Source organism: Neopelma chrysocephalum, unplaced genomic scaffold (genome assembly GCF_003984885.1).
Source record: "Neopelma chrysocephalum unplaced genomic scaffold, ASM398488v2 Primary Assembly neopelma1_205, whole genome shotgun sequence".
In the NCBI taxonomy this organism is placed as follows: domain Eukaryota; kingdom Metazoa; phylum Chordata; class Aves; order Passeriformes; family Pipridae; genus Neopelma; species Neopelma chrysocephalum.
Window position 1 is genome coordinate 4,976 of NW_020897867.1, and position 20,976 is coordinate 25,951.

Genomic DNA, 20,976 nt, shown 5'->3' on the forward strand with positions numbered 1-20,976 from the left:
CAGCACTGCCCCAAACATGGGCAGGGATGGGACAGGGACAGAGGGCAGCACTGCCCTGGGGAGGGACAGTACAGGGACAGGAGTCAGCATTGTCCCACACCTCCCTCCAATCCCACTGTGCCTGCAGCACTTGGAGAAGGAGCATCTGAACCACCCCAGAGGGCACAGCCAGCGCCAGGCCAGCCCTGCCCGTGGGGAACGGGGGGGCTCGAGGTGACAGGGGCCCGTCCCCCCAGCCCCTGCTCACCACACTCCTCCTTGGGCTCGTCGGATCCGTCCCCACAATCGTCCTCCCCATCGCACTTCCAGCGCGCCGGGATGCACCGGCCCGAGTCCTTGCAGCGGAACTCGTCCACCCCACAGGTCATCTGGGCTGGAGGGGACAGAGGGACACGGAAAGGGCGTCAGCACGGGCACGGTTCACTCTCCTGATGAACAGCCTGGAGCTGGCTGAGCGCTCCTGCCTGGAATGGGGGGGGTGGGACCCCCTGTTTCCAAGCAGCTCTCCAGGGAGAAGTCAGGGGGAGGAGGATTCCAGCAGGACAGATCCAGGCAGAGCCACCACCACCTTCACCCACCGCCCACAGGGACTGAGCAGGGACCGAGCAGGGACCAAGGAGGGACTGAGCAGGGACTGAGGAGAGACTGAGTAGGGACCAAGGAGGGATGGAGCAGGGACTGAGTAGGGACAGAGCAGGGACCAAGGAGGGACTGAGCAGGGACTGAGGAGAGACTGAGTAGGGATGGAGTAAGGACCAAGGAGGGATGGAGCAGGGACTGAGGAGAGATGGAGTAGGGACAGAGCAGAGACCAAGGAGGGACTGAACAGGGACCCACCACCCCACAGACACACGCTGGTGACCAGCAGTGGGGAGCCCCTGTTTCTGTCCTGGCCAGGCCCCCCCTGCCCACGCAGGCCCCCCCTTACTGCAGTTGGCAGGTTCATCAGATCCATCCACGCAGTCGTTGTCGCGGTCACAGACCCAGACCCGGGGGATGCAGCGCTTGGTGATGGCACATTGGAACTGGTTGGGGGCACAGGTCACCTCCGCTGCAGGAGGGAGAAAGGGGTGTCAGGAGGGGTAGTGGGGCAGATGAGGGGCTGCCAGTCACTCCCTATCCCCCCCCAAAAACCACCTGCAGGGCTGCAGGATGCTCAGGGGATCACAGGGGTCCGGCCATGCTCGGTGTGGGAGAGGGGAGCAGAGCCCCGTGGGGGTCCCAGAAGGTTCTCAGCTATGGGGTACAGGGCAGAGGCCACAAATCCCTCGGCTGGGCAACAGACTCAGCCCAAATCCAGGACAAACACCGAACAGGCCACTTTAAGGGATTTAAGGATTTAATTTCCACTAGGAAGGAGGAGTGTCTGTGAGGCAGTGGGGTGATGTGGACAGTTCTGCGCTGAGCAGGGTTACAGAGAAAAGCCCCAAACACCCCAAGGTGGGGATCTGAGCCCCTCAGCCCAGCCCACAGTTGCTCCCACCCAACACCCCGAGCTCCCCCACTCACGACAGTCCTTCTCATCCTCCCCGTCCCCGCAGTTGTCCTGCCCGTTGCAGCGGAAGATGCCGGGGATGCAGCGGTTGGTGTTGGTGCACTTGAACTGGCTGGGCAGGCACACGTGGATGTCTGGGGGGGGGAGATGACACAGTCAGGGGGTGACAGGCTGCAGCCCCGTGCCGGGGGGGCCTGGGGGTGGCGAGGGGACACGGGAACCCACCGCAGTTGGCCTCGTCCGAGTTGTCCTGGCAGTCGTTGTCCCCGTCGCAGATGAAGGCTGGGTTGGTGCAGATCCCTGTGGAGCACTGGAACTGCCCCGGCCTGCACTTGAACTCAGCTGTGGGGGGACACAGGGGGACAGGTTTGCTCTGGGGAACGTTTTTAGGCCGAACCTCAACCCCCTGCTTCCCCCTCAGGGGTCCTCAGCAGGGACCCAGCACCCAATCCCAGGCTCTGCTCCGTGGGACAGTCCCTACACAGGGACGGGCGTGTCCCACTGCTCCCTGAGCCCCGTTACTGGGGTGACCCTCCCCTCCACGGGGTTTTTCAGACAGCCCAGGGGCTCTGGGGTGTCGGGAGCTGTGGTGACCCCCCGGCACTCACGGCAGTCCTCGGGCTCGTCCGAGCGGTCCCCGCAGTCATCCTCGGTGTCGCATTTCCACCAGAAAGGGATGCACTTGTCGTTCTTGCAGACAAACTGATGGAGAGAGGAGCTCGTGGGGTGGCTCGGGATGGGGAAGGAGGACCCCAAAGGCTTTGTTTGTCCCCAGGGAGCTCAGCCCCCGTGCTGCCCTGTCCGAGGTACCCTCTGGACACTCCACGTCCTGACCTGGAGCAAAGCCTTAACCCTGTGTCCCCCCCACCCAACCCCTGGGGTTTGAGGAGGGGGGACAGGCAGAACATTCCAGAGCTGGAGGGTCTCTGGCTCCCCTAGTGAAGTGCCACAGGAGGGACATGCTACCTGTGCCCACAGAAGATGTCTGCACCCCAGCACCCCTGGGGAGACCACGGCAGGATGGACATGGAGACGGGCACAGGGGATGTCCAGGCAGGCAGGGGCAGGCAGGGGCAGGCAGGGGCAGGCAGGGGCAGGCAGGCAGGGGGTTACCTGGCTGGCTGTGCAGTTGGAGACACAGGTTTTGCCATCGCTGCCCAGGTAGAAGTTGGTGGGACAGGCACACTTGTGCCCCCCGCCCGGCGAGAGCAGGCAGAGGTTGCTGCAGCCGCCGTTGTTGGTCTTGCAGGGGTGGTTGGGAACTGCAGGGGAGAGCGGGGGGACAACAGCGAGTCAGACCGAGCTGGGGACCCTCAGGGTGACACAGGAGCTGCAAGACCCTTGTCAGCCCATTCCTGCTCCCCTGCCCAGCCCGGCATCCCTCTCCCAGGGTCGTTCTCTGGCCCCCCTCACCGTCGGGCTGGCGGTAGGGGTGGTAGATGTGGATGTCCATGGGCCGGTGCAAGGTGCTGATCAGCAGCGTCTTGTTGGCTCCCGTCGTCTTGTGGGCCCTGTTGATGGACTTGGTCTCCCAGTCGGTCCAGTAGATGAAATCCTCGAAGAGGGTGAGGGCGAAGATGTGCGGGATGTCCTGGCTCAGCACTGCGAGGGGAGCGGGCGGTCACCGAGGGGCTGCCCCATGTCCCCCTCCCACATGTGCCCCTTCCCCGGGCACAGAGGAGTTGGCTGGAGCTGGGGACCGTCCCCTGCAGCCCTGGCTCCCACTGATCCCACTGGCCCACAGCCCAGAGCCCCCCAGGGCCCGCTGGCTGCCCGGGAGCCCCGTGGTCCTCACCCGTGTGCCGGTTGGAGCCGTCCAGGCTGGCGAACTCGATGTAATCCTCCCGGGCATCGGCCCAGTAGATCCGGCTGTTGATGTAGTCGAGGGTGAGGCCGTTGGGCCAAGTGATCTTGGTGTCCACGATGACGCTGCGGTTGGTGCCGTCCATGCCGATCTTCCCGATCAGCGAGTGGTCCCCCCAGTCCGTCCAGTAGAGGTAACTGGGGGTGAAACAGAAGAGCAGGGAGAAGCTGAGTCCGGCCCAAACCATGGAAATTCCTCCCTGTGAGGGTGGGGAGGCCCTGGCACAGGTTGCCCAGAGAAGCTGTGGCTGTCCTGTCCCTGGAAGTGTCCAGGGCCAGGTTGGACGGGGCTTGGAGCAACCTGTGATAGCACAAAGTGCCCCCTGGAAGAGGGGGGTGGAACGAGATGGTTTTTAAGGTCCCTCCAACCCAACCATCCTGGAATTCTATGGCATCCCAGGTGCATGGGCACAAGGCATGGAAAAGCACCCCGAAGGCCAGGAGGGAAGGCTCCATCCCACCTCCCAGCCTCCAGGGCTATGGCAAGGTGACCACAGCCCCACAGAAGGTCCAGGTCCCCCAGGCTCTCACCCGTTCTGCACGTCCACCACCAGCGCCCGGGGCTCCCGCAGGCCCGAGTTGACCAGCACGGTCCGGTAGGCCCCGTTCAGCTTCGACACCTCGATGGTGTCCCGGCCCTTGTCACACCAGTACAGGTTCCCTCCCACCCAGTCCACGGCCAGCCCATCGGGGTTGCTCAGCCCCGTGCGGTGAAGAACCTGCCAGGAGGAAACCGGAGCTGCTGGGGCCGGACAGGGAGAGCTAAACCTCACTCAGGTCCCCTTTCCCCCTTCCCAGACTCCTTGCCCCCCCCTCTTCAGGGCAGCACGGAGGGCACCCCTGCTCGGGGTGGGGATGGAAAACAACCCCGCAGCAATCCAGGCTGATTCCCTGAGCCCAGTGATGACCCCACAGCAGGGCTGGTGTCCCTTCCCTGGCGCCCCAGGTGCCCCTCCGGGCAGCCTCTCGGGGCAGGAGGTGGGTGAGGAGCAGGGGCTGCCCCAGCCCCTCACCTGGACGTTGCTGCCGTTGATGTGCATGCGGCGGATCATGCTGCCCTGCGTGGTGACGTCCGTCCAGTAGATCATCTGCTCCCGGTAGTCGAAATCCAGAGCCACGGCGTTGTTCAGCCCCTGGGAAGGAGGGAGGGAGGGAGGGAGAAGGGTTGTGGCAGCCTCAGCTGCTGGCACGGGGCTTTCAGGGACTTTGCAGAGCCCACAGCCTCACTGCCTGTTCCTTGCCTACAGTGACCTCCTGCCATTTACATGGATCCACCATCCCCCTGGGAAGCTAAGAGCCCAAACTCCCCAGCTGGCAGCTCCCACGTCCTTCTGGGCCCCCCTCCATCCCAAAATCCCAGCTGGTGCCCCTCCTGCTCCCAGCTGGCCCCACACCTGCTTGAGCAGCGTGTAGTTGGAGCCGTCCAGGTTGAGCTTCCTCAGGTAGTACCGGTTGGCGAAGATGAGGAAGGGCTCTTCATCTGCAGGGGGAAAAGCAAGAAAAGTGGCAGGGAAGCACCTCTGGGACACGGGCAGAACCCTGCAGGCCTGCCACCCTCCCTGCCCCACCCCTCCACGAGCTGGGAGCAGCCACCTCGCCCTGTGACCAACTCCAGCGCCAGGAGCATCCCACGGTCTCCAGGAGCATCCCAGGGTCACCAGGAGCATCCCACGGTCTCCGGGAGCATCCCGGGTGCCGCACCCACACCCGGCTCTCACCTGTGACAGCCTTGCAGCTGGTGGGGTTGTCAGGCCTGAGCTTGTAGCCCTCGGTGCAGAGGCACTTGTAGCTGCCCAGGGTGTTGATGCACTTCTGGCTGCAGGGGTAGGTGGTGGAGCACTCGTCGATGTCGATGCAGGTCTTCCCGTCGTCCTTCAGCCGGAAGCCGGGACGGCATCTGCACTGCAGGAGCAACCCGGAGCTGTCAGACACCCCCAGGGCCCCCGTGCTGGGAGGTGACAGGTGCTGGGAGGTGACAGGTGTCACCGTGGGACACATGGGCTCAGCAAGGACAGCTGGGATGCACGAGCAGCGCCAGGAGCGCCCGCGCTGCGTCCCCTGCCCAGCTGGCACAGGACAGATACAGCTACAGACACAACCCTCATGTCTGTGGAGAAGGAAGGAGAGGGAACAGCTGGAGCCGTGTCAGGGGAGGTTGAGGTTGGATATTAAGGAAAGGTTCTTCCCCCAGGAGGGTGGTTGGGCACTGGAAGAGGCTCCCCAGGGCAGTTCAGAGCCCCAGAAGCATTTGGACAATGCTCTCAGGCCCATGGCGGGATTTTGGGTTGCCCTGTGCAGGGGAGTAAGTCGGACTCCGATGATCCTCGTGGGTCCCATCCAACTCGGGCCATTCCATGACTCGATGACCCCTCCAGCCAGGCCCCCCAGCCCCTGGCCCCCTACCTTGTACCCAATCTTGAGGTCCTCACACTCCTGGGAGCAGCCGCTCAGCTTCTTGTTGAGGCACTCGTTGATGAAGCAGTTGAGCTCGTCGGAGCCGTCGGCGCAGTCGTTGTTGTTGTCGCAGAGCAGCGCCTCGGGGATGCACTTCCCGTTCTTGCAGAGGAAGAAGGAGTCGTTGCACTTGTTCTCTGCGCAGAGAGGAGGCGGCAGCGGTCAGTGTGGGGTGGCTGGGACCCCGCTCCCCCCTGCCAGGACCCCGCAGGTACCTGGGCTGGTGCAGCGCGGGTTCTTGGGCGCCTCGTCCGAGTGGTCGTGGCAGTCGAACTCCCCGTCACACTCCCACTGCCGGTTGCTGAGGCAGCGCCCGTTGGCACAGCGGAACTCGTGGGGGCCGCAGGTGGGGTACTCTGTGGGAGGGAGGGGGGCTCAGACAGCATCCCCCCCCTCCCCGAGCCACCCAGAGACACAGGGGCACCACGGAGCCACCCCAAACTCGTGAGCCACCCGGAGACATGGGAGCTCCACAGAGCCTTGCACAGCCAAACCTCCTGCAGCTGGCCTGGGACAGGGCTGCTCTGCAGGCACACGGATCCCTCCGTGGGTTTGGATCCCTCTGTGGGTTTGGATGTCTGTGGGTCTGGACCCCTGTGCCAGGGCGGGTGCCCGCAGCAGGGCTGGGGGGCTGCTCTCCACCACCGAACTCCTCCTGCTCCCTCTCCGGGCTCCCCCTCACCCTGCTCACATCAAACCCCCGCTGGGCCCCGTCCCAAAGCCACCAGAGCCCTCAGTGTCCCCCTCGGTCTCACGGGCACCCACCACACTCCGGGGACTCGTCGGAGCCGTCGCCGCAGTCGTTGTCGTGGTCGCAGACGAAGTGCTTGGGGATGCACTGCCGGTTCCCGCACATGAACTCCCGCTCGTCACACATGTTGTTGTACACTGCGGGGGGGGGAGGCACCACCGTCAGCCCCTGCCCTCTCCCCCCGGCCCTCCTGCCTCCCCCAGACCCTCGGGAACTCACGGCATCCTGCAGCCAGGGTCTCGTCGGCTCCGTCCGCACAGTCCTTGTCCCCGTCGCAGAGCCAACGCTCCGGCACGCACACGTAGGTGCCCGGGCACTGGAAGGACCCTGAGCTGCAGGTGGTCAGCCCTGGGGAAGGGAGGAGCGGGAAGGAGCCCGGTCACCCCGCTGCTGGAGGACCGGCACGTCTCCAGGGAGCCCCAAGATCCAGAGTTCAGGGTGGGAAAGGGATGGGTGAAGGCTGCAGGAACACAGCAGTGGAGCAGGCAGGGACTGAGAGGGGGGGGAGAAGGGCTGGAGCAGACTCACGGCAGCGACTGTCCTCGTCAGAGCCGTCCCCGCAGTCGTCAGCCCCATCACACACCCAGAGCTTGGAGATGCAGCGGTGGTTGTTGCACTCAAACTGCACGGGGTAGCAGAACTTGTCTGGGAGAGGAGAAGAGGGGGATCAGAGCGAGGTGACAAGGGGAGGAGAGGGCAGCAGAGCACGGCCAGGCCGGGCCAGACAGGCTCTGGGAGCCCAGGGGTTGCTGGACTGGGACTCCCTGCCCTGGAGCTGGGGAGGTTCCCCAGCTCAGTTCCTGAGCACTGTTTGGGGCTTTAACAGAGAGGTTGGAAGTAAAAATGGAGCTGAAGGGAGCCCTAACTGGCCACATTCAAACAGGCCACAGACACTGAGCAAACCAGCACATGAGGCCATTTATACACAGCTAAAAGCCCCAGTGTGTGAGTGAGGGGAAAAACCTGGGGTCTGGCCTTTGGCAAAGGGATGTCAGGGAGAGAAGAGGGCCCTACCCCACCCTCCAGCCCCGTCCCCCGTGCCATGGCCCGAGTTGTGGCTGTCCCCACCCTGCCGCTCACTGCAGTGGGTCTCGTCCTCGCCGTTCTCGCAGTCGTCCTCCTTGTCGCAGGTCCAGGTCATGGGGATGCACCTCCCGCTCGGGCAGGCGAAGTAGTTGGCCGGACACTTGGGCTTCCTGGCGCCTGGCGTGGGGAGGGAAACATCAGCATGGTCACATCCTGCCTCCCCCTGAACCCAGAGCTGAAGGATTCCTCCCCCAGAAATCCCCCCCGAGCTCCCACACCCCGGCAACCTCCACGTGGGAGCTGCGAGGGCACAGCTCCTGGTGGGCAAACGAAGCCCCTGTGGCCCAAACAGACCCCAGAGGGTCGCAGCCAGCTGGAGGGTCAGCACCACAGCCCTGTGTCCCTCTCCCCTCCCTCTCTCACCGGGGCAGTTGCGCTCATCAGAGTAGTCCCCGCAGTCGTTGGCGCCGTCGCACACCCAGCTGGGCGCGTAGCACAGCGACGTGTGCTCGCACTTCTGGAACGTGGTGCCCTTCACCCCCAGCTTGAAGTAGCTGCTGCAGTCGGTGGCGGCTGCGGGGAACCACGGCAGGAGCCCCGGTGAGGCAGCAGGACCCACAGCAGGACCCACAGCAGGACCCACAGCAGGACCCACAGCAGGAGCTTCTGGTCCAGCTCCCACTGCTGCCGGAGCCCGTCCCTCCCCACAGAGCACCCAGCTGACTGCCCCACGTGTGCCCTGAGGTTCCAGGACCAGGGGGGTGGTGGATGTGGGTGCCCAGCACGGCACAGGGGGGCTGCAGTGGTGGGCTGGGGCTGCCTCAGGTGGTTGTGGGATGGGAGCAGGGCCCTCCTCCCTTCCCAAGCCGGCACAGATCCCAAAGACCCAGGTGCCCACCACGAGCACCGAGGGCAGGAGCATCCCCAGAGCCGGGGGAGGGACAGGAGCTGGGGCACTCACTGCAGTTCATCTCATCCGAGGCGTCCTCGCAGTCGATGAACTGGTTGCAGCGGCTGGAATTCCCGATGCAGGTCCCGTCCCGGCAGCGGAACTCGGTGGCAGCACAGCTGGTCTCTGCCAGGGGGAAGAAGCCCGAGCAGCAGGTGAGGCTGGGAGTGTGGACACCCACCCCAGGGCACCCACTGGCGCTGCAGAGGGGCACCCACACCCCCCACTGCCCGCACAGCTCCGGGCTCTCATCCCGTGCTCCCAGCTCTGATCCCCTCCTGGATGAGACCCAGCGCCTCCCGGCAGCCTGAGCCCCTCTCCCTGGCACCACCAGTCCTGGACAGTGCTCTGGGAAGCTCCTGAGCATCCCTGGCAGTTTGGGACCGAGCGGGCAGGTCCTGCAGCCCAGAGGGAATGCTGCCCTCGGGGATGCCTGGGAGCCATAAGGAGCAGTGACACCGCGCCCTGTGCCCTTGCTGGCTGTCACACCACCCTTCCTGGGAGGCTCTGGGCGCTGCGTGCCCGTGCCCAGGAGTTTTTCCTCCCAGCTGTCATTTCCGTGAGCTTTGCAAAGCAGCACGAGCTCGACCTTGGCTCCCCGTTAAGCCCTGGCTCCGCTCCGCTCCTGTCAAAGCTGACGGTCACTCCCTCCCTCCCTCCTGCCGCTGCCATCCCCGTCCCAGGCAGCTGATGGAGCCCTGGCAAGGGCTGGCGGGGTGCCAGGCAGACACTCACTGTTGCAGGGCACCTCGTCCGAGTTGTCCCCGCAGTCGTCGACGCCGTTGCACCAGAAGCGACTGGCGACGCAGCGCCCGTTCATGCAGTGCAGGAAACCCTTCTTGCACTTGCGGCTGCCTGCCAGGGAGGAGGAGGAGGAGGAGGAGGAGAGGAGGTGAGCACGAGGGAGGGCGGGCACCCCCGAGGGTCTCAGATTCCTCAGGGACCCTTCAGAAGGGGAAGAAACTACAGAGCAGGATTGGGGAACCCGCTCCCCGTGCTGGGCTGGCCAGGGTGAGGGGTGAGGGCTGGTGTTGAAGGAGGTGGTGCAGCCCCCACCAGCAGCTCAGCTCGAGGTGTCCCACTCTCCAGCCTGCCCCCCAGCACTGGAAAAGGTCTGGAGACCTCAAAGCCTGGCTGGGTGCACCTCTGGGGGGGCAGGAGTGACCGCGAGCACCTCAGGGACACATGAGGACACTGCAGAGTCCTGGTTCCCTTTGCCAAGCAGCCCTGGCAGTGCTCAAGGCCAGGCTGGACAGGGCTTGGAGCCACCTGGTCTGGTGGAAGGTGTCTCTGCCCGTGGCAGGGGCGTGGAACGGGATGATCTTTAAGGTCCCCTCCAACCCAAACCAGTCTGTGTTTCTCTGGGCAGAGCTGAGGGCTGGCACAGGGTGTCTGTGGGTGCCAGGGCGTGTGTGTGGGTGAGCAAGGCAGCAAGAGGAGGAACCTTACTGCAGTAGGATTGCTTCTCGTCCGACTTGTCCTTGCAGTGCACGACGCCGTCGCAGGTCCGGCTGAAGTCGATGCAGTCGCCGTTCCCACACTCGAAGTCCTCGTGAACGTTGCAGGTGGAATTCAGGGCTGGGGAAGGGCACGGGGAGCGTCAGCTCTGCCAGGCTGAGATGGGCCTCTCCCCCTCCACTCCCCGCTCCCTCCCACCCCCTCACCTTTGCAGGTGAGGTCCTCCTGCAGCACCCGCTCCCCGCGGCAGGAGCAGTTGACGTGTCCCTTGGGGGTGAGCAGGCACAGGTCCTGGCAGCCGCCGTTGTTCACCCTGCACAGGGACAGCTCACCTAGGACAGAGGGACAGAGGGACAGCGGTCACGGGAGGGACAGACCCAGCAGTCCCTGCCCTGCTGGGGCAAAGAGGAGTCGTGATCCCTCCCCAGGCTCTACAGGGGCGCAGGGCGCTGGGGACACCCCATGTCCCCGAGTGGCTTCCCCTTCTCCCCTGGCCTGCAGACAGGGCGAGGGGCAGAGCTGGGGAGGCTGCGGTGATGGGGCAGAGGGTCCTCACAGCTGTCGGTGTCGTTGGCCACGGCGATGATGCCCATGGGCTGCTGGGGGATGTCCACGCGCAGCAGCTTCATGTCGGTGCCCACGTACTTGTTGGCGCGTTGCACGGCCCGGCGCACCCAGTCCGTCCAGAAGATGTAATCCCCGTACACGGCCAGGCCAAAGGGGTGCACGGGCTCCGACTTCAGGATCACCTGCCGGGCACAGAACCCTGGGATGGGCCGGGCTGGAAGGGACACTGAAGATCACCCAGTTCCCAACCCCCTGCTACGGGCAGGGACACCGGCCACCAGAGCAGGTGGGTCCAAGCCCTGTCCAACCTGGCCGTGAACGCTTCCAAGGCTCCACCACCTCCCTGGGCAGCCTGTTCCAACATTTAACAACCCCTTTCCACGAAGAAATTCCTTCTGATGGTCAACCCGAACCTCCCCTGGTGCAGCTTGAGGCCACGTCCTCACTTCCCAGGGACAGAGGAGAACCACGAGCAGGAGGAACCCGCTGTGAGACACGGCCCCACATCCCCCCAAACACAGAGTGTCCTCCCCTGGGGGATGTCTGATCTCCCCCAGCCCCGGGGGTAGCTCTGCTTCCCTCTGACCACGCTCCAGCCCCAGTTTGGACACTCTCCTCCCTGCCACGCAGGACTCACGTGGCGGTTGGAGCCGTCGTACTCGCAGCGCTCGATCTTGTCCAGCGTGGCGTCAGAGAAGTAAATCTTCTCGGCCTTGTGGTCGATGGCCAACCCGTTGGGCGTCCGTATGTCCTGGTCGATGATGATGAGCATGTTGGCACCGGAGAGGGTGGCTCGCATGATGCTGGGGTGCTGCTCGTTCCAGTTGGTCCAGAACATGAGGCTGGAAGGGGAGAGACGCACCCTCTGCAGCCCCGGCTCAGAGCTGGGGGGCTCCCAGGGACTCAGGGGATGGATGGGACATCATTCCCACACAAGAGGGGGATGGAAGAGGCCGCTGCAGCCAGCTGGGAGATGTGGCACCCCGTGGATGGGGACGGGACAGGGGGCCTGGTGTTGCTTCGGGGCGCTGAAGGATTCGTGGCGAGGGGGGCACGCGGCCTTTCCTCCCTGGGGGTCCAGTCCTCTCTGTGCCGGGATCCAGAGCTTCCACCCCAGGAAGGGGACCACGTGGACCCCTGGGGGTGGTGGGGGGCTGGTTGGACCCTTGAGGGCCACTCACTTCTGGCACTCGTCCAGCACGAAGGCGCGGGGGTGGTCGTCCCCCGACATGGTGATCACCGTCTCCCTCTCGAAGGCCCCGAGGCGGCTCTGGTCCACGGTGTGCCGGGTGATGGTGGACGTGGTGTAGCTCGTCCAGTACAGCGTGTCCCAGCCACGGTGATAGGCCAGCCCCTCCACCGAGCCCACGTCTGCAGGGTTGGGGGACAGGCAGGGGTCACGTCCAGCCCCAGACCCCCGCCAGGCTGCCGGTTCACCCCACGCACCCAACGCTGACCCCGACTGCAGGACACTGAAATTATTGCTTTTAATTACAGCCAAAACAACCCTTGGAGGCTTTGGCTGCTGGGGGACGCTTGGTGGGGCTGGGGTCTGTGCTCGGGGGGAGCAGACAACACAGCAGGCAGAACTCTGCTGCAGCGACCCCTCCTTGCAGGAAGGCTGAGGGATGGACACCTGTGATGCTACAAGGACTTGAATTTGGCTCTCAAGCTCCAAACCAGCTGGACCTTGCTCCAAGCCCACAGCAGCAGCACTGGGAAGGGGAGGATCCCCCACTGCCAGGGGAGAGCTGAGCCCCAGGGGCACAAAAGGACGAGGCAAAGCCTCAGGGTGAGCAGGGAAGTTGAACTGTGCACCCATCCTTCCTCCCTCATTAACGCTCAGCAAAGGGTTTAATGAAGCAGCCGTGGGAGCCGGGCCCTGCTCTCCCACCTCGGCGATAAAGCCACGGCAAGTGCTGCTGTGAATCTGCTCATTAGCAGCACGGCCACGGCCCTGGCTGAGGGAGCTCCTGGAGCAGCAGCCGTGGTTCTTTCAAGCTGCTGCAGGTACCAATAAACCCAACCCGGTGCCAGGTGAGGGCTGGGGGTGAGGCCAGGGCCGGGCACAGCGAGGGTCAGGGCTCAGGGCGCTGCCTCGGGAGGCGAATGCGAGCGTGGAGCTGACCCTGAGTTTGCTGCAGTGCCTGTTTCTGGAGAGAGGCACTCCTGAGCCTCGTGACGCTCTCTCCGTGCCAGAACGAGCCCTGCAGGCTGCTCCCAACGCCTGTACCCGCTTCCAGAGGCTCCTCAGAAACCCCACGGCCGAGCCCGTGCCCGCCACCGCCCCGAAAGCACCAAAACGTGTCATCCAAGGGACAAAACCCCCTGGGCCGGGAGGGAGGGAGCGCAGGACGAGGAGGGGGGAGGACAGGAAGAGGAGTCTGGGGGCAGACACAGCTGGGCCACTCACTCTCCACGATGGTCCTGCGGCCCGTGCCGTCGTCGTTGATCTGCTGGATGTTGCCGAAGTGGATGTCGCTGTAGAAGATGCGGTTGCTGCCCTTGGAGCCGTAGCGGTAGTCGAAGGCCAGGGCGATGACGTTCTTCATGTGCTCGGCGTCCTCGAAGGGCTTGATGGGCGCGTTGAGGTTGTTCTCGTCCGAGAGGTGGATGCTCTTGAGGATGGTGCGCTCCGAGTAGAGCAGGTACCCGTCGTAGTCCCGGCAGCTCACCCCGTCCTCCGACAGCATCCCGTGGGCGCAGGCGCACGTCCTCTGCCCGCCGCCGCGGAACAGGCAGAGCTGCTGGCAGCCCCCGTTGTTCTGGGCGCAGATGTTGGTGCCTGCAGGGGGGAGAGGGGGGAATTGGGTGAGGGACTGGGCAGAAGGTGCCCACCGGGCTGGTTTTGGCTCTCCCCGCTCAGCCCACGGTGCGGCGCGGCCCCGACGAGGCGACCCGGTCGTTTCCATCCCTCTCCCCCCACGTGAGGAGCTGAGCCCCTCCTGGCACGTGGGGCTGCCCCCCACACCCGGGCTCTCACCCTTCTGCCGGGCCCGGTTGAAGACTTTGATGTCCTTGAGCTGCACCCCGATGCCCGTGCGCAGGGACACCGACTCGGTGGCGTTGTCCTTGTTGCCTCTTTTGATGGAGCCGTTGGCGTGGGTCCTGAGGGAAGGCAGAGTCACCCAGTGACCAGCGTGGGACCCATCCCCAGCTTTTCACAGCACCTGCCAGCTCCCCCCACCCTTCACACAGCCCCCCAGGCCCCCTGGCACCGCACCTATCGCTCCAGTAAATGTACTCCTCGAAGACCGACACGGAGAACATGTCCATGTTGTTGCTGGACAGGACGACCTCCCGGTTCTCTCCCGTCTCCAGGTCGATCCGTTCGATCTTGTCCGTCCGGGCGTCGCACCAGTACAGCTTCCCATCCTGTGGGGACAAGAGAGCAGCCCGGTTGGCACCGGGGTGGCACCACGGCACCCTCTGCACCTCCAGTGGGGCATCCCACGATTCAGGAGACCACCCTGGACAACCCTCCTGAGGCTCTGGAGCCCCCTCCCACCATCAGGACGCAGCTGCAGGGAGACCCCTGGGAGCGGCTCCATCCTCCCAGACACCGACTGTACCTCGTAGTCCACGGAGATCCCGTTGGGCCAACTGATGCTGACGTTGACCAGCACCATGCGCTCGGTGCCGTCCAGGCGCGAGCGCTCGATGCGGGGGTACTGCCCCCACTCCGTCCAGAACAGGTACCTGAGGGGACAGCAGGGACATCACCACGGGCGTGTCACCCAGAGCAGCATCCTGGGGCCCTTTGGAACAAACACCCCTCCTCATCGCCCCCGTCGGGATGTCAGTCCGGATCCTCTGGGCTTGCAGACCCTGCACCTCCATCACTGCCCGGATCCCAACACCCCTCCTCTCCCTGGGGCTCTGTCCCAAGCTGGAGCCAGGCTGGGGAGGCTCCACTTGGATTTTCCGATGTGTTGGCACCCACCAAGTCCCAGGGGACCCCCAGGGAGCTCAGCCCATCACTGAAAGCAGGGGTTAAACCCAGGGTTTGGACCCGCTGGTGGGGAGGGAGACCTGCAGGTCCTTCCCTGCTGTATGCAAACACACGGCTCTGCAGGGAGCTGTGGGAATCTCTGCCCCACGCCCACCCCCAGGTGCTGCCCTGCCCCTCTCTGGGAAGGGCTCTGTGCGGTCTCACCCCTTCTCTGGATGGACAGTGATGGCCCGAGGCTTGTCCAGCCCCTGCGAGATGACCACGTAGCGGAAGGAGCCGTTCAGCCGGGCCACCTCGATGACATCGAAGCCCTGGTCCGTCCAGTAGATGTTTCCTGCAGGAGGGGACTGTGAAACCCCCCACACCGGCCCCGCTGCCCCCGCTGCCCCCCCAGCCCCGGAGCCCCCTCCCACCAGCGATCCAGTCCACGGCGATGCCCTCCACGCGCCCGATGCCGTTGGTCACCACGTCCTCGCGCCACGTCTGGTCCCGCTTGGCCCGGCTGATGGTGCTCAGCCCCATGTCCACCCAGTAAATCGTGTCGTTCTCTGAGAGGGACAAGGAGGAGAGAGGGGGGGGTGTCAGAGACCACCCAGGAGTGGCACAGACCCCGAAACCCTCCTTCACCCGGCGCTGCCGAAGGGGGGATGTTCCGGGGCAGAGCTCTGCCAAAGCGGGGTCTGGAGCTGGCCCCGCTCAGGCTCCCCCTCCCCTGTCTCTCCCCAGCCCCCCTGCCCTGTTCCCAGCCCTGCGTCACCTGCGTGGAAGTCGATCCCCACGGCCAGGGAGGTTCCCGACACCGGCACGAGGGCATCGGACTTGTCGTTGGGGTCCAGGGGGATGCCCCGGATCCCCTCGTGGACTGAGTACAGGAGGAAGGAGCCAACACCTGTGACACAGGTGTGGGGACAGTCAGACACCTCATAAACCACAGGCTGACCCTCCACCATGGAAAACTGTGACAGCTGAATGAGCCTGGTAGGATTCTGTGGGCCCATCCCAGACCTCCCTGGGGGCTGAAGCCCTGGCACAGCCCATTCCAGGGTCCTGCCCCACTCCAGGGCACAGGGGAGCACGAGCCAGGCCCCTTCTCACCACCCACCACCCCCTTTTTGTGCTGGCAAAGGCTCCGCGGCGCATCTGGGTCAGGGCAGCGCTTGTTATTCAGCCCCTGCCCTGACCCAGATGGTGGCAGAGCTCTGCCAGCCCCCTCCAAAAACACCCGGAACACTCTGCACACAAACAGCCTTTGAGAGGCCCTGGCAGTGCCCGGGGAGGCGGCGGGGACGGGGATGGGGACGGGGATGGGGACAGGGGATCTGCCCGGCCCCACTCCCAGTGACCCAAACCCGCTGCCCTCCCACCTCTCCTTGGGGGGCTCCCGTCGTGCTGTCCCACTCCCCTCCTCCAGGACGCACTCAGGGGCCAGCAGTGCTCATCAGGGGACAGTCCCTGCCAGGGTCTCGCTGCCACCCGAGCCCACAGCCCCTCTGAGCCCCGCAGTGCCCCCCTGGTCCCCGGTGCCCCCCCCCCCCCGGGGGGCCCCCTCACCCTCACAGGACTGCTGCCCACTCTTCAGGCTGTAGCCCGCCGTGCACATGCAGGAGCGGGAGCTCTCGGAGGTGGGCAGGCAGAGCTGAGAGCAGTCCCCGTTGTTCTGGCTGCAGGGGTTGGTCCCGGCTGCGGCCAAGAGAAGGGGGTGAGGGGGCTGTGGGGGGACGGGGAGCACCCGCCAGGGATGGGGCGGGCGGTGCCCACACGAGGTGAGGGTGCCCTGCGCCGGCCAGCACGGACGTGGCACAAGGGCAAGGGCCAGGCTTGGCCGGGATGGGGCCACCACGGAGCAGCCAAGCACTGCCCGGCCCCGTAGAGACCCCAGGACCCCCCGCTCACCCTGCTGGATGCTCTCGTCGTACACCTTCATGTGCATCACCAGCGTGGTGCTGTTGCGCAGCACCGTCACCTCCGACCCGTCCTTCTTGTTGCAGGTGCCCATCCTCTCCGAGGCCTGGTCAGCCCACCACAGCTTGTCCCCTGGCAGGAGAAGGCAGGAGCAATGTGGCAGCGTTTCCCCCATCCCCTCCTGCCCCCGCTGAGGTGGGCACGAGAGCTTGGGTAGAACCAGGAGACAGGGAAGGTGCCCCCTTTGCCATCCCTCACCCATGATGGCCAGGGCCGTGGCCTTGCTCAGCTGGCCCCGCACGGACTCGATCACCTCCAGGTTGCTGCCATCCAGGTCACACCTGTTGATGGTGCCGTTGCCAGAGCTGATCCAGTACAATTTGCTCTCCGGGTAGTCGATGGCCAGGCCTGGAAAGGACGGGAACATCAGTGCCCCGGTGGCCCACGGGGGCTGTCACTGGCCAGGAGGTGGGATGGGACTGGCGGGGCCACGAGTGATGGAGAGAGCGGGCAGGTGAGGTCGGGATGACCCAGCACAGGGCAGCTGCCACCCCCCTGGGGAGCCAGAGGAGGCACTTGAGGCTCTGCAGGACAGCAAGGTGAGACTGGGGGTCCTGAGGGGTCCATACCAACAGGTCCCTTCTGGTTGGTGAAGAGGAGCGTGCGGTTGCTGCCGTCCATGTTGGCCACGCTGATGTTGTCCCCGTCTGTCCAGTACAGCTTCCTGCACGGGGAGGGGACGATGGGTGAGGGACACAGTGCCAGCACCCCCTGGGCCCTCCCAGCCCTGTGCAGCCCCTCGCCCCCAGTGCAGGACCCAGGAGGGGGTTTGGGGTTCCAGACCAGCACATGCTGGTGGGTTCACACTTATCCACAGCCTGTTCTCCTTCGCACACGTGTGGATGGACACACATCACACGCCCTCCAGCTCCTCTCACACACCTCCTACACGTGCTGACACGCTGGGAGAGCGACCTGTTCTCTCCTCCATCACACGTGTGCACTGTCACACGCACACACGTGTGCCTGAGCACACACCTCCTCCTCCTGGGATGCTCCCGGCCCAACCCCACCACATCCCGCCAGACTCACCCCCGGAGGGGATGAACCACCAGGCAGTGGGGCTTGTCCAGCCCCTGGATCACGGCGTTCTTGAAGGAGCCGTCCAGCCGGGCCACGTTGATCTGCTTCTTGTTGGCGTCGTAGCTGGTCCAGAAGAGGTTCCTGGAAACCCAGTCCACGGAGAGGCCGTGAGCGTTGGGCAGGTCTGCAAGGGAAGGGGGACAGGAGCTCATCAGCCGGGAGGACAGGGCTGGGATGATGCTCAGACGAAGGGGAAGAGCTGATCTCGTGGATCTGAAGGATCTGGAGGGCTGGGGGCGATGGTGCCCCACACCCACCCGCGGACACGACGGTCTCCACCCCGGTCCCGTTGATGAAGGCCCTCTTGATGGTCTGGGTGCGGACGTCTGACCAGTAAATGCGCTGCTCCAGCGCGTCGTAGTCCACCACGGTGACGTTGTCGATGTCGGGCACGGTGAAGGAGATGATGTAGTTGTAGTAGGGGTTGTCGATGTCCACGCCCCGGATCTCCATCTGCCGCGCGTACAGCAGGAACTTCTTGAACTCTGCCAGGAGGAGAAGGGGGGCAGCGGTGGGACCTCAGCGCCCGAGCACCCGCTCGTCCCTCCAGCCCGGGGGGCCCGGGCAGACCCCCTACCATAGCAGGTCGTGTTGTCCTTGTCCAGCTTCATGAGGTGGGGGCAGGCACAGGACAGGGTGCGGTTGTAGTTGATGAGGCAGAGGTGGGAACACGGCCCTTTGCCCCCGTTGGCTTCGCAGGGATTAGGAGCTGCAAAAGGGACAGGACTCAGTGACGTCCCTGACTCTGAGGCCCCCCAGAGCTGCAGCCCCCCCCAAAGTCCCTGCCTGCCCCATTGAGGAGCTTGGGCCATCATCACCTCACCACCCACAGGAGTGGGAGCGGCGCCCACCCGCTGCTCTGAGTGGGTGTGGGCACAGACCCAGCGCTGGCACCGTCCCTCCCCGTGCTCCCCCCACCCCATCCCGCCCCCTCCGCTCCCCCAGCCTCACCCAGGGGCTGCCGGGAGGGGTGATACACCTGCAGGTCGAAGGGCTGCGTGTTGGTCCTCTGCACCACCGTCACGTTGTGCCCCGTCCACTTGTTGGCCTTGGCCAGCGTGTTGGTGCGCCAGTCGGTCCAGTACACCTCCCCCCCGTACAGGGTGACAGCAAAGGGGTGGGACAGGTACTCGTGGCCCCGCAGCACCTCGATGTGCCCCGTCCCGTCGTACAGGGCTGAGTAGATGGCGTCCGACCTGCCCCGGGCAGAGACGAGGGTGAGGGAGGTGGGGAAGGGGCACTGCGGGGTCTTTAACCCGACAGCAACAACCTGCGGGGTCTGAGCAGCCGTGGGACAGCTGCTGATTTACACCGGGGATCCAGGGAGGAGAAAACCCAGAGCAGGGGCTGGAGTGTGTCGGGAAACACAAACAGAGCCCACGGTGCAAAGGCCTCTCGCTCCCAGCCCAGCCCAGCACTGGAAGCCCAGACTGGGAGGGATGGGGAGGCAAGGACGGGTGCCCCGGCCCTACCTGGCATCGATCCAGAGGATGCGCTTCTCCAGGTAGTCCACGGTGAGCCCGTTGGGCCACCCCCCTGAGCCCGTCTCCTTGTGGATGGTTCGCCGGCCCGCGCCGCTCATGGAGGCGGCCTCGATGCGGGGCAGGCTGGCATCCCAGTCTGTCCAGAACAGGATCCTGCCAGGAGGGACAGCACGGGGGCACCGTCAGCACAGGAGCCCGTGGCCTCGTCCCCCCCCGCAAGGTCCCAGGGGTGGCAGTGTGTCCTGGTGGCCCCTCACCCGTAGCGGGGGTCCAGGGCGATGGCGCGAGGGTGCTCGATGTCCCCGGCCAGCAGCGTGGTCCTCATGGTGCCGTCCAGCTTGGCCACCTCGATCTGGTCCAGGTTGCTCTCCACCCAGTAGATGTTGCCGGCGATCCAGTCCACGGCCAGTCCCTCGGGGGTGGCCAGCCCGTACTGTATGACCACCTCGAAGCTGGTCAGGGCTGCGGGACACACAGTGAGAGCTCAGGCTGGTGCCTCTTCTCGGGCCCTTCCACCACCCCATCCTCAGCAGCTCCACCCAAAATAATTGGGGTCAGTGACAGGGGACTTTTCCTCCCCAAATGGCATCTGCCCCCTGTCTGTGCTCAAAACCCCAAAGGGCTCAGCCCCCCACCCCTGCTCCCAGCTCTTGCTGCCCCACTGTGGGAGCAGCAATGATGGGGAGGGGGCCCAGCTCTGTGCCCAGCTGCCGGGCTGCAATTACCAGCGGGGAAGCACTGGGGATGCTAATTAACTCCTGCATAACGAGAGCAGAGTGGGATCAGCTGCCACATCGCCGCGGGTGTCACGGAGTCACCGATCCCAGACCTGCAGCCCTGCCCTCCCAGCCAGCAGCCCCCCCACGCCCCGAGGCTCCGCACCCCCATTCTCCAGCAGCTTCCCCCTGTAGATCTTGTCCTCCACCACGTCAGTCCAGTACAGAGAGCTCTGGTTGAGGTGGAAGTCCAGGGCGATGGTGTTTCGCAGCCCGGGCACCAGGACGCTGTAGTCCCCCCGGTGCAGGTCGATGCGACGGATCTCGTGGCGGTTGGAGAATATGATGAACGGCTTGAAGGGGTCTGGGGGGGAGCAGGGGACGGGTCAGAGGGGGCACGGACAGGGCAGGGGATCGTGTGCCTGCTGCCAGCCCCCGCGGCCCCCCCTTCACACACCCAGGCTGCGGCAGCTCTCGCCGTCGGGCTCCAGCATCCAGCCCTCGTAGCAGGAGCACTTGACGTTGTACTTGTCCTGCTCGCACTTCTGGCTGCACTTGAGGTGCTTGGCACAGTAGCTCTGAATCTGGCAGGTCTTGTTGTCGGCGCCCAGCTCCATGCCCAGGGGGCAGGAGCACACGATGCCCTCGCCGGGGGCCACCGTGCAGTTGTGGCTGCAGCCGCCGTTGTTGAGGGAACACTGGTCTGCGGGGACAGGACGTGCTCTTGTCACCTCCGTGTCACCTCCCCGTCACCTCCCGGGACATGCCACATCCCCACCCCTTCCCCAGCTCACCGCAGAGCTCGCCCTCGTCGGAGCCGTCGCCGCAGTCGTCGGAGCCGTCGCAGAGCTTCTCGGGGGGCAGGCAGATGGAGGTGTTGTTGGCGCAGGTGTGCGAGGGGGGTTTGCACACCAGGGACTCGCAGTTCTCCTCGTCGGAGTTGTCCTCGCAGTCGCTGTCCCCGTCGCAGACCCAGGCCTTGCTGATGCAGCGGGCTGAGGGGGTGGGCAGAGGGCAGAGCAGACCCACAGGAGATGTTATTCCAATGTTATTCCAGGCAGCTGGGGTGCTCCAGAGCTGCTGTCCCTCCACCCCTTTGTCCCCGACCCGCCAAGGCAAGCCCCAGCCCCTTCCCCAGGTCAGAGGGGGAGAAGGGATCCGAGGACGACGCCATCCGCCGAGGTCACGGTTTGTGGGTTGGCTGCTCGCGCTCCCC

The 20,976-nt window shown here is 65.1% G+C and overlaps 1 protein-coding gene across 1 annotated transcript in view; it reads right to left on the minus strand.

The window, feature by feature from the left end:
- Positions 1–20,976, minus strand: part of LRP1 (LDL receptor related protein 1) — a gene marked incomplete at its 5' end in the record, with an annotated part of 53,224 nt that overhangs the window by 4,969 nt on the left and 27,279 nt on the right. The window contains 46 exons of the mRNA XM_027703096.1: positions 248–373; positions 929–1,051; positions 1,510–1,629; positions 1,721–1,837; positions 2,104–2,197; positions 2,609–2,757; positions 2,909–3,097; positions 3,291–3,496; positions 3,890–4,077; positions 4,372–4,491; positions 4,753–4,838; positions 5,077–5,260; positions 5,762–5,949; positions 6,028–6,168; positions 6,578–6,700; positions 6,783–6,911; positions 7,092–7,208; positions 7,632–7,766; positions 8,013–8,162; positions 8,551–8,664; positions 9,274–9,393; positions 9,988–10,116; positions 10,203–10,328; positions 10,553–10,745; positions 11,201–11,405; positions 11,745–11,934; positions 12,977–13,348; positions 13,547–13,671; positions 13,787–13,938; positions 14,136–14,262; positions 14,720–14,849; positions 14,929–15,063; positions 15,273–15,404; positions 16,067–16,195; positions 16,409–16,549; positions 16,676–16,825; positions 17,047–17,141; positions 17,510–17,684; positions 17,818–18,045; positions 18,138–18,269; positions 18,512–18,756; positions 19,033–19,197; positions 19,302–19,506; positions 19,927–20,124; positions 20,218–20,463; positions 20,555–20,755. Of these exons, the coding sequence (XP_027558897.1) occupies positions 248–373; positions 929–1,051; positions 1,510–1,629; positions 1,721–1,837; positions 2,104–2,197; positions 2,609–2,757; positions 2,909–3,097; positions 3,291–3,496; positions 3,890–4,077; positions 4,372–4,491; positions 4,753–4,838; positions 5,077–5,260; positions 5,762–5,949; positions 6,028–6,168; positions 6,578–6,700; positions 6,783–6,911; positions 7,092–7,208; positions 7,632–7,766; positions 8,013–8,162; positions 8,551–8,664; positions 9,274–9,393; positions 9,988–10,116; positions 10,203–10,328; positions 10,553–10,745; positions 11,201–11,405; positions 11,745–11,934; positions 12,977–13,348; positions 13,547–13,671; positions 13,787–13,938; positions 14,136–14,262; positions 14,720–14,849; positions 14,929–15,063; positions 15,273–15,404; positions 16,067–16,195; positions 16,409–16,549; positions 16,676–16,825; positions 17,047–17,141; positions 17,510–17,684; positions 17,818–18,045; positions 18,138–18,269; positions 18,512–18,756; positions 19,033–19,197; positions 19,302–19,506; positions 19,927–20,124; positions 20,218–20,463; positions 20,555–20,755 (7,245 nt within the window). The remainder of the gene's footprint in view (positions 1–247; positions 374–928; positions 1,052–1,509; positions 1,630–1,720; positions 1,838–2,103; positions 2,198–2,608; positions 2,758–2,908; positions 3,098–3,290; positions 3,497–3,889; positions 4,078–4,371; positions 4,492–4,752; positions 4,839–5,076; positions 5,261–5,761; positions 5,950–6,027; positions 6,169–6,577; positions 6,701–6,782; positions 6,912–7,091; positions 7,209–7,631; positions 7,767–8,012; positions 8,163–8,550; positions 8,665–9,273; positions 9,394–9,987; positions 10,117–10,202; positions 10,329–10,552; positions 10,746–11,200; positions 11,406–11,744; positions 11,935–12,976; positions 13,349–13,546; positions 13,672–13,786; positions 13,939–14,135; positions 14,263–14,719; positions 14,850–14,928; positions 15,064–15,272; positions 15,405–16,066; positions 16,196–16,408; positions 16,550–16,675; positions 16,826–17,046; positions 17,142–17,509; positions 17,685–17,817; positions 18,046–18,137; positions 18,270–18,511; positions 18,757–19,032; positions 19,198–19,301; positions 19,507–19,926; positions 20,125–20,217; positions 20,464–20,554; positions 20,756–20,976) is intronic.